At 38.9% G+C, this 13,683-nt stretch overlaps 1 protein-coding gene across 14 annotated transcripts in view; it reads left to right on the top strand.

Annotated features, from left to right (window-relative positions):
- Positions 1-13,683, top strand: part of Chd9 (chromodomain helicase DNA binding protein 9) — a 268,879-nt gene that overhangs the window by 226,424 nt on the left and 28,772 nt on the right. For 8 of the 14 annotated variants that reach the window (XM_045161271.1, XM_045161280.1, XM_045161276.1 and 5 more), the window contains 4 exons: positions 2,379-2,598; positions 8,498-8,700; positions 11,247-12,155; positions 13,063-13,155. In XM_045161271.1, the coding sequence (XP_045017206.1) occupies positions 2,379-2,598; positions 8,498-8,700; positions 11,247-12,155; positions 13,063-13,155 (1,425 nt within the window). The remainder of the gene's footprint in view (positions 1-2,378; positions 2,599-8,497; positions 8,701-11,246; positions 12,156-13,062; positions 13,156-13,683) is intronic. The other 6 variants (XM_045161284.1, XM_045161288.1, XM_004664856.3 and 3 more) reach the window with 1 other exon arrangement.

A 13,683-nucleotide genomic window follows, 5' to 3' on the forward strand; every position in this document is an offset into this window, starting at 1 on the left:
TTAATAATAATAATTTCTGATTATTTCCACATGCATGTTAGGAACAATTCTTTATTGCTAAGTTTTCCAAAACTATTATGAGCAAGGTCTCCTTTTACTACTTTATTGTCTTTTTGGTGTTTGCTTGTATTTTGTTTTGTTTTTGAGACAGAGTTGAACTTCTGATACTCTTTTCTACCTCCCAAGAGCTGGGCTGACAGGTGTGCACCACCATGGCTGGGATTGCTTTCAGTACTTTCTGATACTGAAAAGGGAACACACTGTTGCAGGAGTATACTCATACCCACCTCATACCCAGGAAGATCAGTGCTTCACTCTACAAATAGCCCAGCTTGGAGAGAGGTGGTTACGTAGTATAAATGGGTACAGCTTACCTAATGGTATATACAATCATAACATTATACCTTGAGAATAGCAAGATCTTACATTTTATTTATTTAATTTTTGGTTTTCCTCAATGCTAAACATCAAACCAAGGGACTTACTTGCAAGCACAAGCACTGAGCTATATCTCCAACTCTAGATCTTGCATATCAAAAGCTACTTGTGGTAAATTTTTTAAACATATTTTTTGGCATAATGGCTTTAAAGATGTTTTTATTTAAGCTAGGGAGGTGGCTCAGTTAATAAAGCACTTGCTATTCAAGTGTGAGGACCTGAGTTTGGATACCCAGCATTCATGTAAATGCCAGGTAGACAAGGCAGCCCACCTAGAGTCCTAGTGCTTAGGAAAGGGATTCCCAGGGCAAGCAGACAAGGCAAATGGGTAAGTTCTGGGTTCTAGTCAGAGACCTTGTCTCAATAAATAAGGTAGAGAGCAATCAAGAGATCATAGAAGACACATGACACCAACCTTTAGCCTCCACACACATCATGAGCAGCTGCGAACGTGCATAAAGACACAAATGCACAAAAAGTTGTCTTGATTCTAAATTGAGGCATATTCAATACAAGAGGCTCCCATTAAAAGAGCTCATACTGGGGCTGGAGAGATGGCTTAGCGGTTAAGTGCTTGCCTGTGAAGCCTAAGGACCCCGGTTCGAGGCTCGGTTCCCCAGGTCCCACGTTAGCCAGATGCACAAGGGGGCGCACGCGTCTGGAGTTCGTTTGCAGTGGCTAGAAGCCCTGGCGCGCCCATCCTCTCTCTCTCTCCCTCCATCTGTCTTTCTCTCTATGTCTGTCGCTCTCAAGTAAATAAAAAATGAACAAAAAAAAAAATTTTAAAAAGAGCTCATACTGGCCAGGCGCAGTGGCACACACCTTTAATCTGCCTTTAATTGCAGCACTTGGGAAGCAGAGGTAGGAGAATCACCATGAGTTTGAGACCACCCTGAGACTACATAGTAAATTCCATGTCAGCGTGAGCTAGAGTGAGACCAAACTGCAAAAACACACACACACACACACACACACACACACACACACACACACAAAGAGCTCATAGTGTGAAGCTTCCCATTGAGTTCAGTTTGACCATCTGAAGTTATTGAGTTTTTCCAAGGCAGTAATATCTATCAGACCACGAAAGCCAAGAGTTGTATTTTCTGTGCAAGAGAGAGTCCATTTAAATACATAATATTGTTTGTTTGTTTTTCATTGTCTGCTTCTCACTTTGAGCAGCTCTTAGTTTATTGTAATACTTTTAAAAACTATAATTTGGGCTAGGGAGATGGCTCAGTGAATAAAGCACTTTCTGCATAATTCCTGAGCAATAGAATTCCAATGTTCAGCATCCACATACATGCTGGTGGATGACCCACTGGTAATCCCGGCTCTTGGGAAGCAGAGACAGAATTCCATGGGCAAGCTGGTTAGCTAGACTAGCCAAGTTGGCAATTTCTAGGTGAAGTGAGAGACCCTGTTTCAGTAAAATAAGGTGAGGAGTGATTAAAGAATACACTTGATGTCAGCCTCTCACTTACAAGTGCACATGCACATTACACATAGATTCATTCACCCATGCGTGCACGCACACGTGAGCACACACACAAACTATTGTTAAGGAAAGCTTTTTATGATGAAAGATCTGGTTTGTTCAGCCAAGGTAAAAAATACATACGCAGACACACACACACACACACACGATATGTTTGGAGAGATAGCTTAGCAGTTAAGACAGTTGCCTGCGAAGCCTAAGGACCCAAGTTCGATTCCCCAGTACCCATGTAAGCCAGATGCATATGGTGGCACATGCATCTGGAGTTCATTTGCAGTGGCTAGCAGCCCTGACATGTTCATATTCATTCATTTCCTCTCTCTCTCTCTCTCTCTCTCTCTCTCTGTAATAAATATTTATAGATATTTTATACTTTTATAAGCATCACGTAGTAATTTTCAAGTTTTTATGTTATTTTTGATATGAGTTTCTTTAAATATAGATGGTCAATTAATGGAAGGGGATAAAGTTTATTGGCCCACTCAATCAGCTTTGACCACACGCCTGAGACGTCTTATCACTGCATACCAGCGAACTAATAAAAATAGACAAATTCAGCAGATACAGCCAGCATTCTCAGTGCCTGCCAACATCATGCAGCCTCTTTATGAAGAAACCACCCTCAACCCTAAAATGGCAGCTAAGATAGAAAGACAGCAGAGGTAAGACAATATATTAAGCTTTTAATAAATTGTATCTACCTATATTCATTTTGAAGGCTACTAAGATGTTGAATTCATTTCTAGTTGGTCAAAGTACTTATGTACCTAAATACATACACTCATATATTTATATGTACAGAATATCAATTTCCTTTCAGCTTATTTTACATTAAGACATTTATGAAATTTAGGAATATGAAGCAAGTGTAATGATACATGCTTGCAGTGCCAGCACTAGGGAGACAGAAACAGGGAATCCCTGGGGCTCACTGGCTAGGTTGTTTAGCCAAATGAGTGAGCTCTAGATTCAGCAAGAGACCATGTTGCACATATAGTGAAGAACAATTGAGAAAGACACCCAACTTCAACCTCTTACCTCCTCATGCATGTGCATACATGTCCATATGCACTCCCCACACACATATCCACACACATACCCACACAAATATGAATAGACATGCACACACATATAGACAGAAAAAGGGGGGGGACTAGGAAATGCCTCAGTAGTTAAATGCTCTTGCTTGCAAAGCCTGCTGGCCTGGGTTCAAATCTCCAGACACATTCACAAAGCTGGATTGGCATTTGTTAGCATTAAACCCTGGTAACAATATACACATTCATGTATAAATAAATAAATTTTAAAAATAATAAGTAATAGAAAAATTAAGACTCTAGGGGCTGGGAAAGTAGCTCAGTGCATAAAGCATTTTCCATGCAACTTTGCATACCTGAGTTTGGATCCCGAGTCACCCATGTAAAAGCCAACACACGCCAAATTAATTTTTTAAATATTTATTTCTATTTATTTATGGAAAGTAAGTGTGAGAAAGAGGCAGATAGAGAAAATGGGTGTGCCAGGTCTCCAGCCACTGCAGACAACCCCCAAATGCATGTATGGCCTTCTTCATCTGGATTACTTGGGTCCTGGAGAATTGAACTTTGGTCCTTTAGCTTTGCAGACAAGTGTCTTAACTGCTAAACCATTTCTCCAGCCCTATTTTTTTTTAAGAATGTATATGATTGGGTGGGAAGATAGGTAAGCTCGTAAAAGTGCTTGCCTTACAAGCATTTGGACATGATTCTGATACCCAGAACCCATGTAAAAATCCCAGGCATGGTGGTGCATATTTTTAGTATCAGCACGAGAAGCAGACACAGTCAAATCTATAATCTAAGGTAGACAGCATTTCTGAGGAATGACACCCACAATTGTCCTCTCGCCTCCAACATGCATACATATGGATGTGCACTCATACACACATAAATTTAAAAAAGAATTTGTGGTGTGCACTTTCACCTCTATTTTATAAGAGGTTGAATCCTTGAAACTACCAAAGTCTAATGGAAAAATTGAGAAAGACCTTAAGACATCTTTCAACCCAAAAGCTTCAGGTTCTTTTTTTTAATCGTGTGTGTGTGTGTGTGTGTGTGTGTGTGTGTGTGTGTGTGTGTGTTTGAGAGAAAGAGGGGGAAAGAGAATGGGCGTGCCAGGGCCTCCAACCACTACAAACAAACTCCAGACAGATGCACCCCCTTGTGCATCTCGCTTATGTGTGTCCTGGACAATAGAACTGGGATCCTTTGGCTTTGCAGGCAAACACCTTGACTGCTAAACCATTTCTGCAGCCCAGCTTCAGTTCTTAAGAACAAAGTACATGTGAAAAAATAGTAATGTTTAGTTTAGCCTGGCCTTCCTTGCTCAACCTGGGTCCTTGGATGGTCTCTGTAAGGTAAATCACTGTTCCTTTGTTTCAATTGTAGTATATTCATTGTAGTTCATATGAAACCTGATATATAAGCAACCCATAATTTTCAAGGAAATAAATAATTTCCCAATAAATATATTGTTCCATAAGGAAACACCCTAAAATACAGTAACTGAAAATATAAGTGTTCTGTTGGGTCAGGTTCTGAAATTAGTGGGAGATCAAAGGAGCCTCACTCAAATAGGTTGCAATTTTCTTCAAGCCCATTATTATCAGTTAAAAAACAAGTCACTCTACCACCTTCTCTTGGTCAAAAATGTCAGCCTAGATGTTAGAGAAATAGAAGTACATTCCAACTCTCAATGGGAAAACTGGTGAAGAATTTGTAGCCATGGGCTAGGGAGATTGTTGAGTGGTTAAAGGCTTGCAAAGCCTGCCAGTGCAAATGTGATTCCCCACTACCATCATAACTCCAGATACACAAAACGATGTGTGCATCTGGAGTTTATTTGTAGTGGCAAGAGGCCCTGTCATGTCCATACTCTTTCTCTCTGTCTCTCATAAATAAAAGTGTTTTTTTAAGTGAGTCTTTATTTGAGAGAGACAGGGAGAAAATGGGTGTGCTAGGGCCTCTAGCCAGTGGAAACAGACTCAAGATGCATGTTCCTCCTTGTGCATATGGTTTATGTCGGTACTGGGGAATTGAACCTGGTCATTGGGCTTCACAGGCAAGTGTCTTAACCACTGAGTCATATCTCCAGTTCAAGGATTTTTTTTTTCAATTTTAATTTTATTTTTATTTTTTTCTTTTCACAATTTTTATTAACATTTTCCATGATTATAAAAAATATCCCATGGTAATACTCTCCCTCCCCCCCACCCACACTTTCCCCTTTGAAATTCCATTCTCCATCATATTACCTCCCCATCTCAATCATTTTACTTACAGATATACAATACCAACCTATTAAGTACCATCCTCCCTTTCTTTCTCTTCCCTTTATGTCTCCTTTTTAACTTACTAGCCTCTGCTACTAAGTTATTTTCCTTCTCATGCAGAAGCCCAATCATCTGTAGCTAGGATCCACATATGAGGGAGAACCTGTGGCACTTGACTTTCTGGGCCTGGGTTACCTCACTTAGTATAAGCCTTTCCAGATCCATCCATTTTTCTGCAAACTTCATAACTTCATTTTGCTTTACCTCTGAGTAGAATTCCATTGTATAAATCTTCATTATCCACTCATCAGTTGAGGGACATCTAAGCTGGTTCCATTTTCCAGCTATTATAAATTGAGAGCAATAAACATGGCTGAGCACGTACTTCTAAGGAAATGAGATGAGTCCTTCGGATATATGCCCAGGAGTGCTATAGCTGGGTCATATGGTAGATCAATCTTTAGCTGTTTTAGGAACCTCCACACTGATTTCCACAATGGCTGGACCAGATTGCATTCCCACCAGCAGTGTAGAAGGGTTCCTTTTTTCCCACATCCCCGCCAACATTTATGATCATTTGTTTTCAATCTGACAGGAGTGAGATGGAATGTCAATGTAGTTTTAATCTGCATTTCCCTGATGACTAATGACGTAGAACATTTTTTTAGATTCTTATATGCCATTCGTATTTCTTCCTTTGAGAATGCTCTATTTAGCTCCATAGCCCATTTTTTGATTGGCTTGTTTGATTCCTTATTATTTAACTTTTTGAGTTCTTTGTATATCCTAGATATTAGTCCTCTATCAGATACATAGCTGGCGAAAATTTTTTCCCATTTTGTAGGTTGCCTCTTTGCTTTTTACACTGTGTCCTTTGCAGTGGAAAATGTTTGTAATTTCATGATGTCCCAGTGATTAATCTGTGGTTTTATTGCCTGAGCAATTGGGGTTGTATTCAGAAAGTCTTTGTCAAGACCAATATGTTGAAGGGTTTCCTCTACTTTTTCCTCTAGCAGTTTCAGAGATTCAGGTCTGATGTTAAGGTCTTTAATCCATTTGGACTTAATTCTTGTGCATGGCGAGAGAGAAGAATCTATTTTCATCCTTCTTCAGATACATATTCAGTTTTCCCAACACCATTTGCTGAAGAGGCTGTCTTTTCTCCAGTGAGTAGTTTTGGCATTTTTATCGAATATCAGGTGGCTGTAGCTACCTGGGCTTACATCTGGGTCCTCTATTCTGTTCCACTGATCTACATGTCTGTTTTTGTGCCAGTACCACGCTGCTTATGTTACTATGGCTCTATAGTATAGGTTAAAATCAGGTATGATCTTCAAGTGATGAATGGATAATGAAGATGTGGCACATTTATACAATGGAGTTCTACTCAGTGGTAAAGAAAAATGAAGTTATGAAACTTGCAGAAAAATGTATGAATCTGGAAAGAATTATACTAAGTGAGGTAACACAGGCCCAGAAAGCCAGTGCCACATGTTCTCTCTCATATGTGGATCCTAGCTACAGATGATTGGGCTTCTGCGTGAGAAGGAAAAAAACTCAGGAGCAGAGGCCAGTAAGTTAAAAATTCATTTGGAATCACAAAAAACCTCGAATATCTAAAATAATACTGAGCAACAAAAATAAGACTGGTGGTATTACCATACCTGATTTTAACCTATACAAAAACAGCATGGTACTTGCACAAAAACAGACATGTAGATCAGTGGAACAGATTAGAGGACCCAGATGTAACTCCAGATAGCTATAGCCACCTGATATTCAATAAAAATGCCAAAAACACTCATTGGAGAAAAGACAGCCTCTTCAGGAAGTGGTGTTGGTAAAACTGGATATATATCTGTAGAAGGATGAAGATAGATTCTTCTCCCTCTCCATGCACAAGAATTAAGTCCAAATGGATTAAAGACCTTAACATCAGACCTGAAACTCTGAAACTGCTAGAGGAAAAAGTAGGGGAAACCCTTCAAGGATATTTTTTAAAAGACTGCAGAGGGCTAGAGAGATGGCTGAGAGATTTAGGTGCTTGCCTGTGAAGCCTAATGACCCATGTTTAACTCTCCAAGTCCCATATAAGCCAGATACACAAAGTGACAAAAAGCATGTATGTGTCTGGAGTTGGATTGCATTGGCTGTAATCCCTGTTGTGCCAATCCATATTTCTTTTTTTTTTCTCTCTCCCACATGAAAATAAGGGGGCCAGTCTGTTGGGCTTGCCTCAAAAAAAAAAAAAAATTTTTTTTTTTTAGAATGAATTTGTAGCCATCTTTAATGTACTCTGTACCTTTTCTTATCCGTGAATTACTCTTCCTAAAATAATAGTTCTATCATGATATTTGATACTACTTATTTAGAATATGTATAAAGGGTTATTTGATGAATTCTAGATTTCTTCAGTTAGGCTATAGTCTGCATTTCTAACTTTAGCCATTGCCGTTCCCTCAGCCAAAATGTCCAACTTAGTCTTAGCACATTAATTTATGTTATTTCAGTTACCTGGAATACCCTTCCTCCTACCCTGTAGTCCACATCCAGCCCATCTTTCAGAGCTAAGCAAGCACATGACACATCTGGTTTGTTCAGTTAGTCTGAATCACGATATTCTGTCTTTTTTTTCCTGCACTTTCGTAGCATTTACTAAGTAAGCTACTCATTTGTCATAGTAGTATATGACTATAGTAGCCTATATCTTTCTATGTTTTGGTCTTTGTAAGTTGCAATTTCTATGAGGGTAAGCAGAATATGGGCAGGAGGCCCATTTTCTCATTCTCCTTTTTTCAATTTAATTATATATTATTGAGTGAGAAAGAGAGGCAGAAAGAAGGAGAATAGATGTGCCAAGGCCTGTCAGCCACTGTGAGTGCATTCTGGACGCATGTGCCCCCTTGTGACACATCTAAGACATTGTGCACTTGCATCACTGTGCGCCTGGCTGTGTTGGATGTGGAGATTCGAATAGGCATTCTTAGGCTTCACAGGCACACACACCTTAACTGCTAAGCCATCTCTTCACCCCTCTTACTCTTTTTCTCCCCTCCTTCCCCCTCCTCTCTTATCTGTCTGTGCTTGAAAATAAATAAATGAATGATATATATTTGCAAGGCAAAAACTGTGGGTTTAATACTTTAAAGATGTAGTTACTACAGATCTTTTAAAGTTATAGCCATTATTTTTTAGTATTAACAAATTTTTAGTGACCAATGTGTTTTTACTTTTAATCCAATTCAAAATAGGTGGACAAGAAGAGAAGAAGCTGACTTTTATAGAGTTGTGTCTACTTTTGGAGTAGTTTTTGACCCTGACAGAGGCCAGTTTGATTGGACAAAATTTAGAGCTATGGCTAGGCTACACAAGAAAACTGATGACAGCTTGGAGAAGTACTTGTATGCGTTCATGTGCATGTGCCGGAGGGTGTGTCGTCTTCCTTCCAAAGAAGGTATATAAAATTTTTTTCCTTTGGGTCAAAGAAACAAAATTCATAAATTTATAATTTTTACAGGTATAAATAAACTATACTTAAGTATTCTGTATTCCTAAGAAGGGATTCAGTGGACGGGCTATTTGGGAAGGAAAAAGAGAGTGGTGGGAGGGGATTATGATCATGGTATATTGTCTATATGTATGGAAGTTGTTACAAAAAAATTTTTAAAAGAAAAGATGACCTATTCCTTAAGCCTACTATTAGAATGAGATCCAAAGAAAATAAAGATACAGAATATTAAAAAATAACTGATGTTTGACAATAGAGTTTCTGATAAGGGAGAAAAAGATAAAGAACAACTCTTGGTAAACAGACCTTACCTGTATTTTGACTCCTTCTTAAAATAACTGGGTAAAAGGAATTATTTACCTCATAATTTTGTATTGCTTTCACTGTGCAGGCTTAAAGAATTTGGGGTGAAGGAGAGTGGTGCATGTATCTTGGTGTTTATTTGCAGTGGCAAGAGGCCCTGGCATGGCTTTATTCTCTCTGTCTCTGTCTCTGTTTCTCTCTGTCTCTCCTTACAAATCAATAAAAAAATATTAAAAGAATTTCTGGTGCCATAAGTTCTTTGTAAGGACACAACAAATAAGCTAATCAATTGATGGACTAAGAAGTTGTTCTGGGTAAATTCCATTCTCTGCAAAAACCAGAGAAATAGCCTATCAACTGTTAGCTAATTAACATCAGCAGTTCCTCTCACTAATGCTGTGTTGTAAACAGTGGTCTATATTTATTGAATATGATTTCTAACCACTAAACCCCATGACCTCTTATTTCTATTTCATAATAAAAATACACATGACATTCAAATCCTTAAAGTCCATATGAGTTTCTTATTTTCTTTTCTAACAGATTTATTGCCAGTTTACTGAATAGTGTAGCTAATCACTTGATTGCCCTAATACCAGGTAATTTAGGTTAGGTTTCAGCCTGCTTTACTTGCTATAGCTAATTATGTGTAGGTACTTTGTAAATATTATTATTCTGTGTTATTTAGAAAATAATGATAAGATAGAAAACACATTCAGTATGGATGAAATCCTTCTGCCCCAAATATCTTCGATCTAATTTTAGTTGACTCATCAGATACAAACCCCATGGATACAGAGAACTGACTGAGTTTTCTAGTTTTTATATTGATACTCCTTTTTGGATCTTGTGGTATATGTGTATGTGCCTGGGTGTGTGGAAACAAGGTTTAGAGCTATGTAGCCCTAGCTGACCTTGAACTTATTTTGTAGCCCAGGCTGGCCTTGAACTTGCATTCCTCCTGCCTCAGCCTTCTGAGTACTAGGGTTATAGGAATCATCATAATACCTGGCTTTTGCTGATGTACACTTTTCTTTCCAGGATCCTCTTTCTGCTTGGATGTTCATTCTCTTTAACCTGTGGTATTCTGTTACAGGTTCCCATTTTTCTTTACTTAAGTAACCTGGATGTCTCTGAAAAGTATTCATCAGTTATTTTGTCATGGCCTTCTTTTTGGATTTGTCTTATGTTTTCATGTGATTAGATTGAGAATACACATTTTTGGCAAAAAGTACCAGAGAAATTATGTTACCTCTTTCCCCAGATGGGAAATAGAGTTTATGATATCAATATGATACTAATTTTAATCACTTGGTTAAGGTAGTTCATGTTGTGTTTTCCTACTATGTCTTTGCCCATGTACTTAGCAAATGTCTTGAGGAGTCTCACAAATCCTACTCCTCAAACTTTTAAAAGCCCATTGTTGTTAGAGTCTATTATTTACTCAATCTTGTCTGCAACCATTTTTTTTTTTGTGAAATTTGATTGAAAGGAAGAATTGTTCCTGCCTTTTAATTTTAACTTATTAATCAATTATTCACACTAGTGTGGACTTGTTTATTTTTCTATACAGGTTACAAACCAGTGTCTCTTTTTTGCTCAAATTTTTGCAGATTTGGTCATTAGGAATTCCATAGGTTGATGTCTACTTTATTTTATTTCTAGACTCTCTAGCCACAAGGGTACTCTTGTTCTCGCTTCTATTCCTAGTTTTTATGTGGGCACTTATGAGCAGAACTCAGGTCCTCATGCTTATGTAACAAGCACCTGACCAACTGAGTCACCCCTAGATCCTAATATACATTTATTTATTTATTTTTATTTTGTTTACTTATTTGAGAGAGGAAAGAATGGGTGCACCAGGGCCTCCAGCCAATACAAACAAACTCCAGAAGTATGCACCACCTTGTGCATCTAGCTAACATTGCATTCTGGGGAATACAACCTGGGTCCTTTGGCTTTACAAGCAAGTGCCTTAACCACTAAGCCATCTCTCCAGCCCCGCTCATATGTTTTACTTACTTTCAACAGATAACTGTTTGTTTCATGACCTTAGTCATTCTTTTTAAAATAATTTTATTTAAAAATATGAAAAAATTTAAAAATTATGATACTGAGTAGATGTACATTATAAATCTTCAATAAATTATTTTCAAAATTAATAATTTTATCATCATTTCAATATATAGAATTGGTGGATCCAAATATTTTTATTCAACCAATCACAGAAGAACGTGCTTCTAGGACTTTGTATCGCATTGAACTTCTAAGAAAAGTGCGAGAGCAGGCCCTTCGCCATCCACAGTTGTTTGAACGCCTGAAGCTTTGCCATCCAAACCCAGACTTGCCAATCTGGTGGGAATGTGGCCCCCATGATAGAGATTTACTTATTGGCGCTGCCAAACATGGGGTGAGCCGAACAGACTATCACATTCTACGTGATCCTGAACTCTCATTTATGGCAGCTCAAAGGAACTACAGTCAGAGTAAGACAACTCATTCAAGGTCTTCTACCCCTCTTTTACAGCAATATCAAGTAGCCCTTTCTGCATCTCCTCTTACCTCTTTACCTAGGCTCATGGATGGTAAGGGTATTATCCTAGAGGATATGAAAGTTAAAAGAGAAAGCTTTAAAGAAGAGCCTCAGTCTTCTGAAGAAGAATCCGTGTCTTCTTTGGAAACCAGAACACTAATAAAGTCTGAGCCTGTAAGCCCAAAGAATGGTGTTTTATCACAGGCCACAGTAGAACAGAAATCTGGTGGAAAAGCTGAAGCAGACAGACGCATGGTTGCAGCCAGAACAGAACCTCTGACTCCAAATCCAGCTTCAAAGAAACAGAGAGTCCACAAAAGAGGATCAGAATCTAGCTCTGACTCTGACTCAGACTCTGAGAGATCATCATGTTCTTCCAGATCATCGTCTTCCTCATCCTCTTCCTCTTCTTGTTCTCACTCCCGCTCAGGCTCTAGTTCTTCTTCATCCTCATCTTGTTCTTCAGCATCCTCTTCCTCCTCCTCATCCTCCTCTTCTTCCTCCTCATCTTCTTCATCGTCATCAGAAGAAAGTGACAGTGAAGAAGAGGAAAGCCAAAAGCGAGGTACATGCATCATTTTATTATGTTCATGACAGTTTTTCACATGGAAATGAAAATAACATGATTTCAATAACATAAGCATGCTATTTAAATTGTTAGCTTAACATTCATGTCTATGGATTTTTTGTTTGTTTGTTTGGTTTTGTTGTTTTTCGAGGTAGGGTCTCACTCTAGCCCAGGATGACCTGTAATTCACTATAGGGTCTCAGGGTGGCCTCGAACTCACGGCAATCCTCCTACCTCTGCCTCCTGAGTGCTGGGATTAAAGGCATGTGCCACCACTCCCAATTTATGCCTATGGGTTTTCTTAGGAAAGTACTATTGAGGAAGAAACTAGAATTTCTGGTCTATATTCACTAATTAGTATTCAAGACAAATATTGGCAAGGGGAAACTGGCTATAATACCCCTAAGCCCACTCCCAACAATATACTGCTTCCAGGAGGCTTTAATTCCCAAATTGCCATCAGTGGGGGACCTAGCATCCAGAACACCTAAGTTTATGGGGGGCACCTGAATCAAACCATTACATTCTTCCCTGGCCCCCCAAAACTGATAACCATTCATGATGTAAAATACAATCCATTCAGTCCAACTTTAAAAGTCCCCATAGTGTTTATCAATCCCAGTGATGTCCAAACATCCCCATAGTCCAAGGTCTCTTAACTGAGCCATAATACCAAAAAAATAAATAAAATAAAAAATATATAATGGCAGAGAATAATCATTTACACTGCAAAAGATGCCATTGGGCATAACAAGGAAAAATTGAACCAATACAAGATTTAAAACAAGCAAGGCAAACATCAAATTCTGTAGCTTCAAGTCTGATAACTACCCAATGACAAGTGTCCCAGTCTGGTATCTCTAACAGCTGACAAGTCTCTGGTGTTCCACTTCTGCCCCTCCAGCTAGGCTACTCACAGTCCCAGAACATCCCATGCCTGCAGCTCTTCTGGGCAGCCATCTCATAGTCCTGGCATCTCCATTGGGCCTTCATGCAGGTAATCCAACAAGCCTGCTTCATATTGCCCATGGCCATTTAAAAAAAAAAAAAAGTTGCAAATTCAATGTACCCCTCTCTTTTCTGCACTTGTTATACTCCACAGTACCGGGTGAACTACCAATCTGTTAATCCAGGGTTACTAAAGTAGACTTTCAAGAACAGGACACTCCTTCAACATTCAGGCCCCTTCAAAAGAGTCTGCATTGTTCCTGTTGTCCCAGTACAGGTTAGCTGGCCCAATCTCAGTGGTTGTAATCACTCTCAAGCAACTGCAGCCTAACAGGCAGCAGTTTTGGCCCGAAGATTTCATTTTTTTAATGTGTCATATCCGTCCAATCATACCAGTCCATTTCTGTGCAATGCAGCTCTGTACAAGTTCTCAGGATGCAGGCTTAATAACAAGCCTCTCTCACACAGGCGGCTTGTAGCCCAACCTCACAGTCCATAGTTTTTACTGCATTCAGGTCTTTCAACTCTGACCAAAATAGTCTAGCACTACAAGGACTCTCTTAGGCCAAGATTTCAA

Source organism: Jaculus jaculus, chromosome 1, assembly GCF_020740685.1.
Source record: "Jaculus jaculus isolate mJacJac1 chromosome 1, mJacJac1.mat.Y.cur, whole genome shotgun sequence".
NCBI lineage: Eukaryota > Metazoa > Chordata > Mammalia > Rodentia > Dipodidae > Jaculus > Jaculus jaculus.